General features: G+C 37.0%; 1 protein-coding gene across 1 annotated transcript; it reads left to right on the top strand.

Annotated features, from left to right (window-relative positions):
• Positions 1 to 11,273: 11,273 nt before the first annotated feature.
• LOC105811373 (olfactory receptor 51F2-like) lies at positions 11,274 to 12,224 on the top strand. The gene has a single exon (XM_012645557.1). It carries the CDS (start codon positions 11,274 to 11,276, stop codon positions 12,222 to 12,224), a length of 951 nt encoding a protein of 316 aa, XP_012501011.1.
• Positions 12,225 to 21,746: the final 9,522 nt, after the last annotated feature.

A 21,746-nucleotide genomic window follows, 5' to 3' on the forward strand; every position in this document is an offset into this window, starting at 1 on the left:
CAATTACTACTCCTGTTAGGACTTATTTCAAAGTCTGAAAAATTTACCACAAATTGGACTTATAAACCCATATATTTTTAGAATTGAGTGGAACTAGATGACATCTAATTCAAACTTCTCCACAGTAGGGTTATCCCACCTAAGGCAATCTTATCTTTTCTACCACCTAGATGCTAATTCAGATTCTCACTATCTCTCAGCAATCTTATTCCAACAGATGACTAACTGACCTACTATCTCTATGCTATTTCTGCTCAAAATCACATCATTCACTTTGAATTAATTTTACAAATATTCAGCTCTAATAAAATTTAAAAACAAACATCCCTTCCATGTTTATTTCTCATACACCAACTAAATGAAGCAGCAATTCCTGTCTATAGTAAAGTAGACAGGAATTTCTCTTTCACAACTTGGGCTTATTGTCCTTTACAGTTTAACCTACTTTTTTTCTCTTTTCACATACTCTGCAGTCTAAGAATGCCAGTCTGACAACTACTTCTTCAAATGCATGCAATTTTTTAATGGTGGGTCTTACTGTTGATGCCACTTCAAACTCGACACCCACTTCTCCACCTTGACACCTACTTCTCATCTTGAAATTCTACTTTTGTTTCGAAGCTCATCTTTAAATTTCTTCTTCTTTAAATTTTTCATGATTGCTTCAATGATATTTGATTTCCCGTAATTCGCCTTTCATATTGCTTTCTCTATACCTGTTTTGCCTTTATATGTGTGTGTGAACATGTATGTATATTAATTATTATAGCTTCCACAAGGCTGTAAATTTCCTAAATAAAAAGTCTTGATTTTGTTTGAATCAATTGTTTGTTACAATACCTAACAGAATATCTTTCACATAACAGATACTCATGGATAGCTATTGAATTGAACTACGTATAATAGACTATCAAATAGCCCATCTGAACAATTCCAGTGATAATTCATTCAATTCCATATTTGACATACAGAACATAAAAAATTTCTCTTATAACAGAATCCAACTTTTTATCCCTATGTTACCTAGCAATTGATTGTAACTCTGACTTTTCCAAGCCATATAGCTGAAAGGCTGTTTTGGATCCTGAGGTCTCAGGAATTTATTCCTGTTTGCATAAGGCTCTCTCTAAGAATAATTTAAGCCATTTTTTTATTCATGACCGAAAGGTTTCTTAGAACTGGATGTCAATTAGGTAATATTTTAAAGTTTCCAAGGTGCCAAAGAAAAACTAGTGAACCATCCTCAACTGCTCACTCTTCATTTGTTCCCATGTGTAATGAATCTATACTTCTTGTCTACACTAATACCAAAATATTTTATCCTCACTTTTGAACTTAGTCTATGACACCAAAATCTTTCAGCTAAATTGCAGTTTCCTTATATGGCTCTAGTTCTCTAATCTTACCCTTTTCTTCCTCCCGTTTTCCATAGAACAGTCAGAAAGACCTTTTATAAAGGATTTTAATAAATTTTTAGCATACAAGAAAGAATATGCTCTCATTAATAAAATATAGAAAAGGAAAAAGTCCTCCTTGCTATAGTCTCTCAAACCCAGTCTCTCTTTAACTTCTCTGTAAAGTTAACCATTTCATTGATTTGATTTTTAACCTTTCTTTTTTATGTATTTTTTACAGATATGGAAAAAATAAAATTTAAAGGAAATTTTATTATTTGTATTTCAGATAATAGCAGAGTTTCCTAGAAATATTTTGCTTGTCATTTCAAGAACTACATAAACCTGTTAGAGAAACTTGCTTGTTTACCCAAAATTCCTATGGATCTAACTGTCCCTTCATATATCCTGTTCAACACTTTCCCCGGATTTTTGTCCCCTGTGGTTCCAAACTCTACTGGTTAGTTCTCTGTACATGTATAGTATCTATTTGGTAAGCTAGTTCTGGACTGCTGCTTTGTATAGACATAGAAATACTGTGGAACACTATCTCCAAGGATTGCTTGCTAGGCTCTACTCCCATCAACCATAACCACTAAGAACCCTACCACAATTACTCTAGCTCACTGCCCAGATCAAGGCCATCTGATTCACCCTACCTTACTTTACACAGTCACATTTTCACAGATGATAATAAGGCAGTGGCACACTTTACCTTACAATGCATCCAGCTCAAAGTATTGTAGCCTTAAGAATAAAAGGCATAAGACAACAGATGTGATGATTCCAAATTATATTCTTATTCAGCAATATGCACTTAGCATCTCCTATAAACCAGGTATTAAGGAAGATATTGAGAATTACAGACATGAACAAGATTAGCTTCTTGCCTTAAGGGGGCTTAATGCCTAGTGAGGAATATAATTTGCAAAGATGTACTTTCTAAAATTTTTATTATAAATGTACCTTCCTTCAATAAAACTCAATAAAGGACAGTTTTGAATAATTCAAATTATGAAAAAACTTTACACAGTAATTCTTCTACTTCACTGCAACCATGGTATAGAATTATAAACTACTTGACATAGAAATAGATAGAAAGAAGGAATACTAAAATTATAGAATCCACTTAAAATTAGAATAATATGACATATTATTTTAAATAATAATGCAAGTCAATGAGAACATAGCTTTCACTATATGTAAAATTTTCATTTTGCTGATGGTACCTCTTGTCTGTGAAGTATCTTCCAAAGGTTGACCCACAGATTGAATACCTAAAAACTATGGTGCAAGGCAAAACACATAATAATTATGTGAGGATTGTGTTAAAAATACACATTCTTAATAAATCCCTGCAAGGGAATTCTATTCAGTACTAAAAGGAGCTAGCAAGCCATGGAAAGACATTAAGAAAAATTAAATGTATACTACTAGGTGAAATAAATCAACTTGAAAAGGATATATACTGTATAATTCCAACGATATGACATTCTGGAAAAGGCAAAACTTTGGAGACATTATGCAGATCAATGGTTGCCACAAGTTTATGTAAAGGGAAGTATTAATAAGCAAAACACAAGATTTTTTGGGGGGGTCAATGAAACTACTCTGTACGATACCATAATGGGAGATATATGACATTACTCATTTATCAAATCCATAGAACATATAACACCAATAGTGAACCTAATTTAAACTGTAAATTTTGGATGATAATTGCTCATCAATGTTGGTTCATTGATTGTAACAAATGTACCACTCTGTTGGGGAATGTTGATGGTGGGGAGGCTGCGCATGTAAGGATGGGAGGGATATATGGGAACTCTGTACCTTCCACTCAATTTTGCTGTGAATCTAAAACTTGTCTGACAAAGTTTACAAAAATGCAGGTTCCTTGGCCCCACTCCCAGAATATTTTATTTTATGCATTCTGGGATGAGGCCTGAGAACATATATTTATAACAAGATCCCAAAGCATACCTGATACTCAACGAGTTTGGGGAGCCACTGAGACACAACAAATACAACCATATATCTCTTTGTTGTTTATTTTCTCCAGCCTAAATTTATTTGTTTTGATCTTTGTGGGGAAAAAAAAAATCTTTAAGTCTTTCTCTCTGTGGAATAGCTGGGTCTAAAATCCAAGAGTATAGGGTGACTTCAGTGGTCTCCTTCCCAAAGCAGGTATGACAACTACATTTAGATACTTTTCATATTTGTTTAATATTTATATTTTTCCTGACATATAATTTTAACATCAATCATAGCAAGTCAAAAAGAAAACATTTCAGAACACATATGTATATCAAAACATCACATTATACACTGTAAATATATACAACTTTTACTTGTCAGTTTCCCCTCAATTAATCTGGAAAAAAATGTTAATAAAGAAGAAAAAAACTACATGGGAGAGTAAGTAGATCTAGACATGCAGAATGACTCTGAAGCATAAAAGCAAAACAAGCAAATACAATTTACCAGAATGATCCCTTAGGAATAAGTTTTTCTTTGGATTAAATGATCTTCTTGAGAATGGGTTTCTCATAAATACCCTTCATTCTGGGAGCTGAATGGGACCTCAGAGCCCTGTCTCTTCCTCATCCTCTCCACTCAATGTAAGTACAGGGGCATGTAAGAGACAATAGCTATGCATTAATGTCAGAAGGTTTATGTGGGTTTGTTTTGCAATAAGAGAATTAGATATATCAGAATAAATATTTCTAAGAGGAAGTTATAACAGCCATGCAAACACAAAAGGCTGTGCAGTTGCCTTTGATTCAAGAGTTTGTAATAGGAAAAGCCCTGGTGTTTTACTCTTTTTAGGGAAACTCAAAAATAAACAATAGAGATTCTTTTCAGTGCGCTGAATCTTCATTCTGAAAATATCCATAAACAGTAAAATTATGAAAAAAAATCAAAAGAATGTGGTCAATAAGAAATCTGGCCAGGATTCCCTAGATAAGATAAAAAATTTAAAATTTCCTGTCCATGGTACTAAATATGGAGAGTCAGAATATTCCGAAAAATGAATTTGACTCATGAATGTAGAATTCTGACATTAAAAAAGAATATGATTTATTTAGTGGAAACAAACAATATGGAATACTTGGGGTCATATTGAGCCCAGTATTGAGCTTTAAAAAAATAAGTAATTTATCTAAATAAAATATCTGTCATTAGTAGGGCATAAGCTTTTAGTTATTTTTCTAGTAGTGGGATGATGCTGCATTCAGAGCAAGAGACATTAAATATCTTTTAAAAGATCAGGACATTCAAGCCAGGCTGATAACAAAAAGATGTCTTTGAAGTTGGTTAACTAAAGTTACATATGTCAGCAGTGACTATGAAAATGAGCAAAGTTAATACAAGTATGCATAGCTCAAATCCATAATACCAGCAGCCCCTATTGTACAACAGAAACTAATTAATTTTACCAATAGTCGTAATAATTTAGCACACAAGGAAATACTTGGTTTCCTTATCTCCAGAATACTGACAAGAAAATAACTTTTATAGAGAATAACAAAAAGAAAAACAAGCTTACTGAATATCAAGTATCTAAAACCCTGATGTATATGCATTTATATGACCACATAGAGCCAAGGAACAACGATAGTATATGGCTATTGAGGAAAAAAAATCACGTGAATACTTGCCTTTTTAGTAATTCACATATGCATGTAACATGAGTTTATTTTATTTTTTATTAAAATTATTAATAAAAATTAATTATTCTACCAATTTCACAACCATAGGGAAACACTGATACATAGCACAGTGGAATTTTTAATAAGTTTTAAATTTACACAGATGGAATTAAAATCCTAGCTTTTTAAATGTATGAAATAGTGCAATTTGTTTAATCTCTCTAATTTTTATCTTCCAAGACTAAAATACTGGAATCTTGTAAGCAATATGATTTTTAAATGCAATGAAATAATTCTTATAAATCACATAGCATCAGGCCTGACACACATTGCAGGAATCTATGAATGATAGATCTTAACCACCTGGAAAAGTAGCTATAACTATTATCATCTCTAATTTACCAATGAGAAAAGAGCATCAACAATATTCTAAATTAAGGCCTCTGATTCCAAAGTTTTGTTACTATTAAGCAACCCCTCCCCTTTCACACCGTATTAGTCAGGGTTCTCCAAAGAAAGAGAACCTATTGAATTACATATGTTAATAAACTGGGGCAGGCCACTTTGGGGAAAGCCATTTGCTTTACTCAGCTACCAGTTCAAATGTCAATCTCCTCTGGAAATAACCTCACAGACACAGTCAGAAGTGAAGTTTAGCCAGATATCTGCATGTCCTGTGACCCAATCAAGTTGGTATAGAAAATTAATCATCACATTCCCTCCCTTCATTCCAATGTTTTGCCAACTGTACTTAGATTTCAGGTCTCAATCTAGATATTATTATTTACTGAAAACCATTGCTTATTCCCCAAATGAGCTTATTGCCCTCTTTGTGTGCTCTCACAATATTGTAGGTTTATTTTCTCCACTCTGTAATTCCATGATACTTGTATGTGTCCTCTAATCAACTACTCATTTTGATGCCAGGGACTTTGTTGTGATTAATATTTAATTTTCTATGCCTAGCCCATAATACATATTTTCTGAATTACTGAATGAATGCATCCCATTTTCAATATCTGTGCTTAGATTAAAGTGGTAGTACTGTCATGCAGTATTGGAAGCTCATTGTAGCATTGCTTCTGGCTCATTCCAAGCATTTGAACACTTTCCATCTCGAAAATTCTAGGATTCCACATGGCTCTAAAACGTTATAAATGGAGACATCTAGAGCCAATCCCAGGTGATCTTAGAGGAGATTTCCAGATACAAACAGTGTTTCTTCTTGGACTCTATTGCTACTACTTTCCTGCCCATGACCACTGGGTATTAATACTGACATTCTTGGTCATTTATTTTATTTAAATTAAATCAGTTTAAATTCCTATTAATGGTTCTAGCCATAAGTGCATTATTTTTGTAACTGTAACATTTTCCTGGGGAGTTGAGGGGAGGTACCAAGATGACAGAATAGAAGCGGCCTGAACACACCACTTAAATGGAGAGGACTTAAGGTGGTGAGTGTATATCCACCTTCGGATCAACCCTCTAAGAGAGAGCATTTTGAATCAAAAGAGAGGCAACAGAAGGTACCCAACGTGAAGGAGAAGGGAGTGAAGCAACCTGCTCTGCAGTTTGGAGGTACACAGGGAAGATGAGTGCACACGTGGGCAAGGAACAGAGGGAAGAATCCTGGGGCTCCACCCTCACTCCATGATCGTTGCTATCTGACCTGTGGGAGGAACCCTCCACTGCAGAAGGCCGCAGAACTGACATAGGAGCTATCTGGAGACTGTGCAGTGGCATTTCTCCAAAGAGAGGACACAGGCTTAGTAAACAGTGACCCATTGGCTTGAGTACCCTGGGCGCTGTGGCTGGTGCCATTTTAAAACCCTAGACACAGAGCACTGCCTCTCCCCAGGGGTCAGACTTGCTGCTGCTGCCTCCCCACCACCCCTGCCAGTCCAGGGGCGGGAGGACCGGGAAGGCCGGGCACTCTCATGAGTCCCAGGCAGGAGCCGTGCACTCCTGCTGCCACAGTGGACCTGGGCTGGGCAGATGGACAATCACCACCACCTGTCAACATGGGCAGGGCTGTGCACAAGTTGGAGCCCAGTTGACAAATGCAGCCACCCCAGGAACTGAATGGGACAGCTCTGCAATGGGCATGGGCTGACAATCACCTCTGCCCACAGATGGGCTGTGCTGCGTTCAAGCCACAGTGGCTGACAAATGCCACGTCCACAGTTCTAATCCTACAGCTCTCAAGCACTGACAGTCGCCACTGCCTGCAGATCAGAGTAGAGCAACTGTCATGCCAGCTTGACCTTATAATCACCGCTGCTGACAGAACTAGGTGGGGCATTCATTCATTCTACAATGTAGAGACCACCAGTGACAACCACAGAATAATGGTGAATTAGGAGAGGCAGGAGAGCAACAATGTTAAATGCTCACAGTCATCTGCCCTTCTATGGTTGGGTCAATCCTCAAGTATAAGACACAAGTGCACCATCCGGGGATTCTCTGCTTTGCACTAAGTAGGAGAGTTTCCAGCAGAGGAGAACAGTTGCACTGCAAGCTTATCTGTCTTGAGCTGAGAGAAGTGATTTCAGAAGAGAAGGATCCAAAATAAGAACTCTGGCAGCATGACAAAACAAGCTGATTTGACACTCCCAAAGGATCACAATAGGTCTCCAGCAATGGATCCCAATCTAAAGGAAATTGTCAAAATGTCAGAGATGGGATTCAGAATGTGGATGACAAATAAGGGGAATGGGATTGAAGAGAAAGTTGAAAACCAACACAAAGACCCCCCAAAAAATGTTTCAGGGCATGAATGAAAAATATAAAAAACTCACTAAATAGACAGACAGCATAAGAAAAGATATAACAGACCTTATAGAAATGAAAGAGTCATTTACAGAATTTCAAAATACAATAAAAAGCTTCAACAATTGGCTAGACAAAGCAAATGGAAGAATTTCAGAGCTTGAAGACAAGGCTTTTGAACTAACCCAGTCAGTCAAAGATAAAGAGAAAAGAATGATGAAGAATGAACAGTCACCCAGAGAAATTATGGGACTGTGAAAAACGGGCCAATATAAGAATTATAGGTATCCCTGAGGAAGAACAAGAAAAAGCAAAAAGCATGGAAAGCCTGTTTGAGGGAATTATTGAGGAAAACTTGCCTGATATCACCAGAGATTCTGATATCCAGATACAAGATGGTCATTGAACACCAGGAAGGTTCACAGCAAATAGGACATCTCCAAGACACATAATCACCAACATGGCCAAAGTCAAAATGAAGCTTCAAGATGAAAGCAACAACTATAAAAGAAAGCCCATCAGGCTAACAGCAGATTTCTCAGCAGAGACCTTACAAGCCAGAAAGCATTGGGGCCTCATTTTCAGTTTTCTTAAACAGAACTGCCAAACAAGAATTTTATATCCTGCAAAATTTAGTTTCATAAATGATGGGGAAATAAAGACTTTTCCAGAGAAGCAAGCACTAAGGGAATTTGTCATTACTAGACCTACCTCTCAGGAAATACTCAAAACTTCATTATACATGGCTTTCAGTAAATTCAAAAAAATTGAAATCATATCATGTACCTTCTCAGACCACAGTAAACACTCAAATACACACAAAATAATGGAAATTAAACAACCTACTGCTGAATGATGCTTGGGTCAATGACGAAATTAAGACAGAAACTAAAAGAATCCTCAAACTCAACAATGAAGGAGACACAAGCACTTTCAAAATTTATGGGAGACAGTAAAAGCAATCCTAAGGGGAAAGTTCATGTCCTTCAATTCACATATCAGAAAGACAGAAAGACCACAAGTTAACAACCTAATGTCACTTCTCAAGGAACTAGAAAAGGAAGAGCAAACCAAACTCCAAGCCAGCAGAAGAAAAGATCTTAAGAAAATACCCATTTTGCTTTGGGTCTACACATACACACCCACACACATGCACACACACACACACACACACACACACACACACACACCCCTCACGGACTACTAGTCAGCTATAAAAAGAAATGAAATAATGTCTTTTGCAGCAACTTGGATGGAATTAGAGATCATTATCCTAAGTGAAATATCTCAGGAATGGAAAAACAAACACCAGATGTACTCTCTAATAATTGGGAGCTAAATGATGAGCACACACAGGCACAAAGAGATGTAAAGGACATTGAAAACCAAGAACAGAGGATGGTGGGGGGTGGTGAGGGGTAAAAACCTACTTATTGGGTACAACAAACAGTATTCTGGTGATGGGCACACTAGAAGCCCCAATTTAAGCCTTATACAAGGTATCCATGTAACAAAAACTTTGTACCCCTTAATATTTTGAAATTAAAAAAACATTTTTTTATCTTTCCATATTTACAACCACTAAAATATTCTTCTAAAATTATCTGATGAATAACAGATTTTACTTTTATGTTTTGCATATTAATATTGGATTGATACTGGAAAACTGAGTTATAAATTGATTTTATTTTACCTAGTATACTTTTTAGTCAAATTATGAAGTTAATGGAACATGAATCACCTCATGGTCAGCAGAGTACCTATTCTACAATCACTATCATCAGCACTTGGAGTTTTCTGCATGGGGCCCTTTCCATAATCTCTCAAATATTTAGGATATTACATAATGCTCAAAAGTTTATTTTTGTGATCCTTTTATACTTCAGTAACATCGAATAAGAAAATAATAATGTATATTATCTAAGTCAACCATCCTTACTATTAACATTAATTCACAAGACCAAAGACATGGCTATTTTGTGGCTAAATCAAAACTGAGTAGCCTTAGATGTAAGATATACTGGGATCTCAGTGGCCTCTAAAAACAGGAATAAAAGCCAAAACTGGACACCAATAGTATTATAGCTGGCGATATATATAGTCCACAACAAAACATGCAGTCCAAGAGGTGTCATAAACTAAGATTTGGAGCCAGACTGCTTCCATAAGGAGGTAATATTGTGTGGCTATAACACAGCTGCAGGAAGATATTCTCCAAATCAAATGGTTGGAGGCATCCTGGTTCTAACTGTCCATGAGTGGCCAATGGGTCATGAGCCAATGCCTGGGACTATGAGGAAACCGTCTAATCTTCTCAAGGCTGAACAACACACAGAAATTCAGAGCACCACCAGATTGGCTTAGTGAGAATCTTAGCAAGATTTTCCTAAGAGAATCTAAGGGAAGTAGATCACAAGAGTGAAGTCAATATGGGAAAGAAGAAAGGAAAGAGAAGCAAACTCACCTAGACTTCACCTACATAGTAGTAAGTCTTATTTCAGATGCTACCTACTGGCAGAGTTAAAAGTTCACAAGTGCTATTTATCTTGATGAAGACAGACTTTGAAAGTTACTTCTGAGGCTTGTATGTAAGTAAAAGGTGGCAATGATTGCAACAACTTTGGGCTGGGAAGGGAAGTGTCATATCAGGCATCTGTACACCTAAGTTCACTCCTAGCCCTGAAACTTAATACAGTTGTCCTTTTAAAAACTAATTGCTGAAGGTGGTGTTACAGATAATTTTCTTTAAGAGTTATGTATCAACTCAGCTAAGGTGACAACAGATAAGAAAATCAAGAATCAAAATCAGAAATACAACCCTAAGCTAGAAACAACCAGAACAAGGCTGGGGTAAAATCATTGACCAAGAAATAACAAATAGGCCATTTTCACTTGTATAAAATTATTTGTTTATGTAAAATTATTTCTTTAAAATGCTATATATCTTTAAAACATATGGTAAAGTTTCATGATAATGCAGAAAAGTTTTTAACACAAAGATTCAAATATATGTATATTTTTATTAAATAATAAATCTTACTTTCAAAAACTAATATGATTTTCAAATCTCCACTGAATTCGTGGTATTTTCAGGTTATTTTAATCCAATTATCCCTTGTGTGGAAAGCATAAAGGAACAGAGAGAGAAACGGATTAGGGTGAAATTGAAAGAGGACCAAAAGCACCCTTGGGTTGAAAATTTAAAAAAAAAGAGCTACTATTCTCTATTGTGAGTCAGAAAACTAGAATCACGAAGAGGAAGTTGAAAAGCAGAAAAAAAGGAATTTAAAACTGGGAAGTAAAAGGGAGAGGATAAAATCCCGAGATTAACCTCCAATTTGATTTATCTAACTACAGTTAATATTATAGAAGTCAGAACAAAATTGCTGAATGGTATTATCATTTCTCATTCTAGGACATTTTATGGCAACAGAATTATACTTCCGTAGTAATCATGTCATCTTTTCTTAACGTCACTTCCTCTTCTCTGATCTTTATCCTGACGGGAGTTCCAGGACTAGAAGTTGCTCATGCCTGGGTCTCCGTCCCCTTCTGCTGTCTCTACATAACTGCCCTCTCTGGAAATGGCATAATCCTATTTGTTATCATCACTGAGTCAAGTCTCCACGAACCTATGTACTATTTCCTCTCTATGCTGTCAACCACGGACCTGGGCTTGTGTATTTCCACACTAGTCTCTACGCTGCGCATATTCTGGTTCAACGCAAGACAGATCAGCTTCCACGCCTGTGTTGCCCAGACATTCTTCATTCAACTCTTTACTGTCATGGAGTCCTCAGTGCTCCTAGCAATGGCCTTTGACTGCTTCATTGCCATTTGTAACCCACTGAGATATGCTACCATCCTGACTGACTCCAGAATCGTCAAAGTGTGGTTTGCGATCCTTGTCAGAGGCACAGTGATCCTATTGCCTTTGGCTTTGCTTCTTAAATGTCTGTCCTTCTGCCAAAGTCATGTGCTCCACCATTCCTACTGTTTCCATCCTGATATTATCCAGCTTTCATGTACTGACAATAAGATCAACAGTGTTTTAGGACTTATTGTCCTCATAGTCACTGCAGGAGTGGACTCTGTCTTTATTCTTCTCTCTTACAACCTGATTATTAAGACCGTCCTAAGCATTGCTTCCCCAAAGGAGCGTCATAAGGCCTTTAGCACTTGTATCTCCCACATAGGTGCTGTTGCCATTTTCTATATCCCTCTCATTAGCTTGTGCTTTGTCCACAGGTTTGGGAAAAGAGCACCTCCTTATGTGCACACTCTTATGGCCAATGTGTATTTGCTTCTTCCACCAGTGATGAATCCCATTATTTACAGTGTGAAAACCAAGCAGATCCGTAGGGCCATTAAAAAAGTCCTCTTTCCCAAGGGATCTGAGGTCTGATTCTAATACTTTGCAATAAAATCTACTCCGTAGTTATCACTTCCAAGACATAGAGTTTAATCAATATAACTCCTTATATCAGTAACCAGAAATCAAAAAAGTAGAAGGTTGGGTGGGGGATGCAGTTTGGAGGAAATTTATTCTTTATTTTCAATAGAACTATTATTAATCTACTCTTTAGAAATGAGCAATGCAATATCCTGATATTATTTAATATAAAAATGTTAGTAAAGTTTTGGAAGCATGAATAATAATGGCTAAAATGAACACTTTGCTCATGAGATCAAGCCTCCAAAATTACATGTAAAATAATAACTCATATCTTCTGTCCTATCTGGTTTTCTTGAAGTATACATAATAGTTAATTAAATTTTTTAACTTTAAATTAAATTAGACCCTATTACCTATTATTCTTACACATAATTTAATCACCATTGATTCATTGTTTCATTTACTGAGTGTCTACTATTGCCAGACACTGCACAATATGATAGGGTGGCAGAGAAGGCAAGATATTTTCATTAATAGTGAAATACATAGATAAGAAAATAACCAATCAAAATCTGATTACTATGTGATATGTTGGAATATATAGATATAGGCAAAAGGAGTAATAAGAATATGTAAGAATAAAGCTTAATCCAGCCTGGGAAACCATCACAATGTGTTGTTTGAGATATAAGGTCAAGAATTGGAGGAATCCACTTTCAGAATGGTAGCATGAGCAGCATGAGGAGCTGTGAGGACACAACATTCAAGGAAACAACCATAAACAGTGAGAGAGATACATATATATTATATATAATATATATACACACATAAGCTCAATAATTATATATAGCTAATATTTATGAGATACATATGCATTTATACAATCATAAATAGTGAGAGAGAGATATAATTTTATATGTGTATATATAATCACACACACATATATGTGTGTATATATAGAGAGAATACATATATATAGTGTGTGTGTGTATATATATATATATAGTGATATAAACATAAACATTTACATCCTTTGGAAATTACCCTAAGGGTATACAGAAAATAAAATAAAATATTTTTTCAAGAAAATATATTAAATAACTGTAAGAACAGTGAGAGTCTGTGGGACTTGAAGTATGGCTGGCTTCTGCCCTCCTTCCCCTCACAGCTCAGTATATTGATAGCTCCACTCCAAATAGACGTAGCCAAGAACACAGGGCTTCCTTCCCTTCCTCCTATGCCCCTCAGTTCTCAGTCTAGACCTGCGGTCCCCACTCCCTGTCCGTGGACCCGTATCAGTCCGTGGCCTGTTAGGAAACAGACCGCACAGCAGGAGGTGAGTAGTGGATGAGCGAGGGAAGCTTCATCTGTATTAACAGCCGCTTCCCATCACTTGCATCACCTCCTGAGCTCCACCTCTTGTCAGATCAGCAGCAGCATTAGATTCTGTATTATGGTGAGTTGTATAATTATTTCATTATATATTACAATGTAATAGTAATAATAGAAATAAAGTACACAATAAATGCATTGCACTTGAATCTTCCAGAAACCATCTCCCCCACCACCTTGGCCCATGGAAAAATTGTCTTCCATGAAACTGGTCCCTGGTGCCAAAAAGGTTGGGACCACTGGTCTAGACCACCAGCATTTCTCATTTCTGCTCCACATTGCAGAATTTATACAGGTGAGTGCAACCTAGAGGTCAGTGTCTCCTTTCATCCACTCAGCCTCTACTCACAGAGCAGAGGCTGTACTTCTAGCATGGCAACCAGAAAATACTGGGCCCCATCATACTTTCCCCAGCTCAGTCCTAAGGCGGAGGGTCCATACCAAGAGATACAAGCTCAACAAGCTATATGCTATTCTGCCTATTCCCCTGCTTATGTATCAGGAGTTTCACTCCAAGAGTAGAGAGCCACAGTGGAATTAACTAAGAGAAAAACCTAAGAAATCCACTAAAATATTAAAACTAATAAATGAGTTCAGCAAAGTTGTAAATTATAAGATCAAATATACAAAAAATCAATTGTATTTCCATACACTAACAATGAACAATCCAAAACCAAATTAAGAAAAAATTCCATTTGCAATAGCCTCAAAAGAATAAAATACTTAGGAATAAATTTAACCAAAGAGGCACAAGACTTGGACACTGAAAATACTTTACTCCAAAATATTGCTAGAAGAAATTGAAGACCTAAATAAAAGGAAAGACATGCCATATTCATGGATTTGAAGACTTAATATTGTTAAGATGGCTATACTTCCCAAATTGCTTTACAAATGTAATGAAATCTCTATCAAAATTAAATCTCACTTCTTTGCATAAATTGACAAGCTGGTCCTAAAATGCATATGGAATTTTAAGGGACCCAGAGTAGCCAAAATAATCTTGAAAAATAAAACAGCAAAGCTGAAGGACTCACACTTACCAATGTCAAAATTTACTACTCAGCTGCAGTTATTCAGACAGCATGATAATGGCATAGAAGAAACATAACAATCAATGAACTAAAACTTAGAGTCCAGAAATAAACACTCACATTTCCCGTCAACTGATTTTCAACCAGAGTGCCAAGACAGTTCAATGGGGAAAGAATAGTGTTTTCAACAAACGGTGCTGCCACCCAAATATCTACCAGGTAAAAAAATGGATATATAAAATGTGAGGGGGTCATACATCAGAATATTAATTCAGCTATAAAAAGGACTGAAGTACTGTACTTCCTACAAAATGTATGAGCCTTGAAAACCATATGATAAATGAAAAAAATTCATATTAGATAAAGATTGTATGATTCAATTTACTTGAAATTTTCAGAATAGGCAAATCTGTAGAGACAGAAAGTAGGTTAATTGTTGCTTAGGGCTGGGAGGGATGGAGATAGTAAGGTATGACTGCTCCTTGGTATGATGTTTTTAGGGGAGTTATGAAAGTGTTCTAGAATTTATTGTGATATAGTTACATATCTCTGTGACTATACTAAAAAACATTAGATTTTACATGCTAAATGGGTGAATTGTGTCATAATAAAACTATTATATTAATAATAAAAAAAGAATTAAAGATTAGATAAGGAAGGGGAAGAGATCACACATGCTCAAACTATTCCCACCCTAGAAAGGGGAGACAATATGTTTGTAATAAAGATTAAATTCATATAATCAGTGACCTATAAAGTTGTGGAATCCCTGAAAGGTACAACAAAAGATGAAACAACATTGACAGACAAAATTGCAGCCCGAGATATATATAGGAGAATACCGAGATGAAATGGAAGCAATTCTATAGCATGTTCCAATCCCTGAGGTGCTTGGATTAGAGATTCCCATTGAAACGTTCAGCCATTTCAGTACTGTCCCAATAATCCCACCCTGGCCCTATTTGTGCCATCTTTCAGGCCACAGAGAGATATTTGCCCCAAGGTGGCAAGAATGAATGTGATCACCAAGGTAAGTCTGCACTTAAACTCTCTGGCAACAACCTGAATGAACAGAGGACTCCTATGCCCAGATGAAGAGCTAATATTGTACCCTCCCTCCTTATGACAGGATATTTCATCCCTTCTCCATGACAGAAGGAAATCAGTCTGTAGTAAATAGAAACAATACCCAGAAAAACATGAAGAGAAAACATTGTATATGTAGAAGACCTTAGAAACATTAAGCTAAATGAAAGAAGCCAGTCACAAAAGCCTGCATATTGCATAATTCCGTTTATAGGAAATGTCTAGAATAAACAAATCCACAGAAACAGAAAGCAGATTAGTGGTTTCTAGGGGCTGGGCGGAGGGTGGATGGGGATTGACTGCTAATGGGTGTGGGGTTTCCTTAGAACATGAAAATGTTCTAAACTTGATTGTGGTGATAATTATACAACACTGTGAATGGACTAAAAATCATTAAATTGTATACTTTAAATGGGTTAATTGTATGGTATGTAAATTATATCTCAGTAAGGCTGTGAAAAAATAAAGAGCACTGATGGAAAGCAACAACAGCAAATAAACAAAAAATCTCAAATGCCTGTAAAAGAAAAATAATGATACCCGTTAGGTTGAATCATGAATCTATTAAATATATTTGATGAGTAGCAAAAAGGGTGGACTGTGATGACCTTGGACGTGTTTGCCGTCAAATCCATTTTCACACCTCCTAGGAAAGAAAGGGCAATAGTATCAAGAGGGAAACAAGGCAGTAACATGTCTTACATCAGATTTTTCAGAAAAAAAGATTCTGCAATGGAGATTTGTATGCAGGAAATTTATTAAAGTGTACTTTCTGGGATAGCATCAATAAGAGAGTAAGAGAGTCCTAATTGGGCAAAAGGGGATGTCAAACTCCCCCACACTTATAACAGAGGCCTCAAAAAGTCCCATGAGGGCTGTAGAGCTGGAGTGGTCCTTCACGGTTGCTTAGGCAAGGGGGACAAGGCCTTTGCACACCTATATTGACCAGTCACTAGGTAAGTGCTCCCCGGAACCTTGGATGTGACAACTCCATTCAGATGAGGCCAATTTCCAGAGAGGGACTCATCTGTCAGCATCCAACACTCTGGAAACCTAGGAAAATCATGCTTTAGTCTTAAAAAGAGGATGAATAAGTGTAACTTTTAATTTCTTCTTGGGTCACAATATAATCTTTCATAAGGAACCATTTCCCTAAATTAAATTATTTAGGCCTTTTCCAGTTTTTCATGCCATGTGAAAACCTAAGTAGCATCTTTATTAATATTTTTTCATATCTTATTTTTCCTTTAATACATCACTGTAATTAGAATTGCTGAATTAAATAAGGTAACAATTGACAGTTCCTAATACATACCCCCAGTTTCCATTTTGCCTGTCAGGAGAACTGTACCAGCTTACACTCCACTAGCTAATCATAAGTGTATTCTGCCCAGCTACACTCAGCAGTATTATGACCTTTTACTTAAATATTTGCTAATTTAATAGCTGAATAATGACAGTTCACTGTTTTATTCTACGTCTTCTTGATTACTACTATAGCGGAAAAGGCTTGGGTACTTTTTTGTTTTATTGGGGTCATCAAGTATCTGGTACTGAGACAGGAAGTTACAGAAAAATACAGATTTTTTTCAACTATCATAAACACCTCCCTGTAAATAATAAAATTTTTATATTTGCTATTTATAAATGTTTTACAACTGTAAGCAAACATTTTAACAAATGCTATTAAACAGGCCATATGATAGGTGATCTGCTTGTAAGTAAGAGGTGATATCAGTTGTATTTTGTAATGTAACTGATGTTGATGAACACACAGTATGCATGGAATATTTTCTTTACAACAAATGTAGTTTTTGGTTCTTTTTTCCCCCCAGACCCCTTTTCCACTGCTCAGTGGAAAATATTCTTTCTTATTCCTGGATGAAAATGTTAGTAAACAATGTTTTCTGCTTATGCTAGGAAATACTTTAAGTCATAAAACACATTTTCAATTTAGAAATTGAAAGAATTCAGCTCAATAAATTAATCAACACTTGCATATTCATTCAAAAGCAATACTCCTCCCTGCTGTCTGAGCTGAAGCTGGCTGTTGGTCGGCCTCAGGACATTGAGAGAGAGGCTGCATTGGCTTCTCCTCTTGCACACTCACATCTTACTAGCTATTATTTTTCACACTGCCAAGATCAAAGCTAAAAGGAAGAGAAAAGTAAAACCAATAGTAAAATTCTTATTTATTTGATATTATCATAAGATGTTTTCATATTTGCTAGATTTAGTGATTTTTTGGACCTACTTTCTCTCTTGAACTGCTTTTGTGGGTTCATCAAAGATCTCCCCAACAAACAGTACTGATTTCTCACCAGTGTTTTCATTAATCTGGTGAATGTGCTCTAGTTCCTTCCATGACCTAGAGGTTATCCCCAATTCTGTTAGGTTTCTGCTGTGCTTCTGGACAACCCCACTGGGCGTGATCCAAGGGAGCTCTTACTGGCTCGCTCATGTGTGTTCAGTTTACATCGGTCCACAGGACACACTCACGTCATCTTGGGAGAGTATTATGGACCCAATATGTGAAACAACAGTTCTCCTTATTCTACCACCACAGAAACTCTCCAGTCCCTTTTCCTGCTCTTCACTTTTCTCAGAGGGAGTCAGTCATCAGTCATCTGTCCTCTCCAGATCTCTCTGAAGGGTCCAATCCTGCCTCTCCCTAACCACTCGATCCTTCCTGCTTTGGTGAGAGAGTAGATAGACTCTTAACACAGATTTCTCTAAGGCTGTCCTCTTCGCAAACCTTACAATAAGGGCCCTATTTGGCAGCACCACCCTGAGTCACGAGGTACCCTGTCCATACTACCTCTGTGTCAAAATTCCCCTATCTCAGAAAAAGAAAAAGAAGTTCTTAGAAAACAAGGCTCTGACAACAAAGGGGGGCAATTCTTGCAAAGAGACCACTTGCCTCTTGTTTAAGATACTGAGCTAGCTCTGCATTAGGGTGTATGAAAGATATTTTCAATTTTAAGATGCTAAGAAGACTATTCTGTTCTATGTGTTTATATTATAATAGTAGATTTACTCTGGACATGCAGATTAGCAAGAAAAGAGAAAATCTTAAATTTCATATTTTAGTCTGTTTTCTTTATGTCTACAATAACTTTTTCAATTCTTTTCTAAATTGCGTATTCTCATTCTAATCTGACCTGTTTTCCTTGACCATCTGACGACTCACTTTGGAATTTAGTATCTATGGTTTTCCTGCCTCAGCCACAACTAGAGAGGAAAATCCAATTATAACACTGTACTATAGTATTCAACAAAGTTGTGCTATTGAATTCATTTATATGTAAAGTGTTCCTTACCACCTCCTGCCCCTTTCTGGGATTTTTATATAGGAGCTGCAGCAAATTTATTTTTAGCTCTTACATTCTCCAAAACATTTGGGTGTGATTCTTACTTCCAAATCAGACTAGCCCCTGGAGAGCTAGAAAAGCAAAGTTCTAATCTTTGTGTTCCACAAGGTAAAACACAAGGTAAATACCAAATAGATTCTCCCAACATTATATTTTTAATGTAAGCTAAGGCCAAAAGAGGAATCCTAAAGCAGAACAGAAGCCTCCCTCCTTTCAGTCTGAAATTATGACTGTCTATTCTATTAATAATTGCACCAGAGCAAATGTATGAAGTTGTGTACCCAGATCCCTACACATCAGCCAACTAGGAGGTTGCAAGTCTACCCTACCCTGGTTTCAGGCTCTGACAGGGTGTAGAGGAAAATCCTGCATAGCCTTCTATGTCTAGGAATCATGTCAGTGGGGATTTTCCTGGAGTCTAACATATGGCTGAAACAGGCTCATGGTATTAAGACCTAAATCAAAGCCCCCCAAAAAGGCATTTACTTCATGCCTTAGGTGGCAAAGGACCGATTAGCACCTATCTCAAGGTCAAAAAGTATTTACAGGTAAAGTTTGAATAGACCCAGTAGGATCAAGGAGACATTATCTTTGCTCATTGAAGAAATATGTATTAGTTGCAAAATCAGCAGGAAACAAAATTCATTCAGATAACTTCAAGTGAGAGATGTTAATGAAATAACTAATTACAGAATAATGGACAGGGCTAAGGAAACAAACAAGGGATGCTGAGATAGTGATAGTGAGACCAGTGATTGTGAGGAACCATTATCGGTCCAGGAGCCAAAAGGGAAGAAGAAACATTGTCAAAGCATGATCGCTCCTCCAACCCTACATTCTCCCACTGGTCTTCTCTTTTATGAACTGAATGTGAAGTCAGATTACAGGAGAACCTGGGTGATACAGTCCATTTGGATCAACACCATGGAGCGTCAAAGCACAAAAGGATGGACAATACAACTGAAGATGGGAGGACACAAAAATGATGAGCACAAGTTTCCAGCCATAATCTATCACCCAGAGATAGCTATGCCATACACTCAGTTTTTGGAAAGAAGCCATTCATGAACAGAAAAAAGAGAAATTGGGAAAGATGAGAGAGAAGTCACCAAGAGTCCCTGACCAGCCAGCAAGTTCCAAAACAAAAGTTGACTCAGACACAACCAGGAACTCTATTGCTGGCCATTGAACAAGAGACCTGAGTGGTCCTAGGATAACAAGATATTTGGTAGAAAGGAGGGAAACATCCCTAGGAAAGATCTGAGAAGTGTCAACTGACAGCCTTGTATTAAAAATGCTTAGTGAATTGTGGAAGCACTTGGTTGGCAATAGTTACTAATCACTGCTGTTATTATCAACAGTCCATGCTGGAACACCAAATAAACCCCCCATCATGGCCATATTGAGATTAACTGTGTCACAAGCACATTACCTAGTTGCACTGGCTCTTGGCTACATCAGCTCCAATCCACCATTCTAGACACATTGCTTTTGATAAGAAGGACACAACTCCTGAGTCATCACCATCACTTGGCAGCTGGTTTCCTGCTATGTTCTGTTAATTGGGGGATGTTAGAAGAAGCCTATAGGATGCTATAGGGACAAGTATCCCCATCATATTTGCCTGTCATACCTACCAGTGCTGCCACAGCAACAGTTCTTTGCCCAGCTGCATTGGTTCCAGTTTGTGGTTTTATTTTCCCCCATACTTCCAGTACCAATCTCATCATGCCCCTGAGAAAAAACAGAACCATTTATTGAGAGGATTGAGAGTTGTAGTAGGTTTCCATTCATATTGTTGGGTGAGATTCTGTTGTTTTGTTTTGCTCCTTGAGCCATCAAAAGTCCACGTTCTAGGCTTTAACTCTTGAATGATTTTACTTTGAAGAGTGTCTATTGTGCTGTTCAGTGTGTAATGCAGGACTGAGTACTTCCTGTAGGGCTGGTCTGGTCTTTGCAAAATCTATCAGTGATTGCTTGTCTGGGAAGGATTTTATTACTCCCTCGTAGATGAAGCTTAACCTTGCCGGATAAAGAATTCTGGGTTGCGCATTATTCTGTTTTAGAAGATTAAGGATAGGGACCCAGTCCCTTCTGGCTTGTAGGGTTTCAGATGAAAAATCAGCAGTTAGTCTGATTGGCTTTCCTTTATAGGTTATTTGTTGCTTTCGTCTCGCTGCTTGAAGAATTGCTTCTTTCATATTTACTTTGGTCAGTCTAATAACTACGTGACGTGGTGATTGCCTTTTCATGTTGAGTCTCCCGGGAGTTCTGTGTGCTTCTTGAATATGGATGTCCAGATTTCTGGCCAGGCCTGGCATATTTTCCTCCAGTATTCCATGAAATAAGTTTTCCAGCCCTTGAGTATCTTCTTCTTCTCTCTCTGGAAGACCGATGATCCTAAGGTTCTGTTTCTTTACATAATCGCACACATCTTGAAGGCTTTGGTCTTGTCTCTTGCTTCTGAGTTCTTTTTCTTCATCTGATTTGTTCAGTGCAAAGACATTGTCTTCAAGCTCTGAGATTCTTTCCTCTGCATGATCCATTCTGTTCTTGAGGCTTTCCATTGTATTTTGAAGTTCCCTGAATTCCTCCTTCATTGACAAAATTTCTGTTTGATTTTTCTTTAGTATTTCAATTTCTTTGGA

Source organism: Propithecus coquereli, unplaced genomic scaffold, assembly GCF_000956105.1.
Source record: "Propithecus coquereli isolate 6110/MARCELLA unplaced genomic scaffold, Pcoq_1.0 Scaffold235, whole genome shotgun sequence".
In the NCBI taxonomy this organism is placed as follows: domain Eukaryota; kingdom Metazoa; phylum Chordata; class Mammalia; order Primates; family Indriidae; genus Propithecus; species Propithecus coquereli.

Coding starts and splice junctions, on each gene's coding strand:
- LOC105811373 (XM_012645557.1), top strand. CDS start 11,274: ATGTCATCTTTTCTTAACGTCACTTCCTCTTCTCTGATCTTTATCCTG.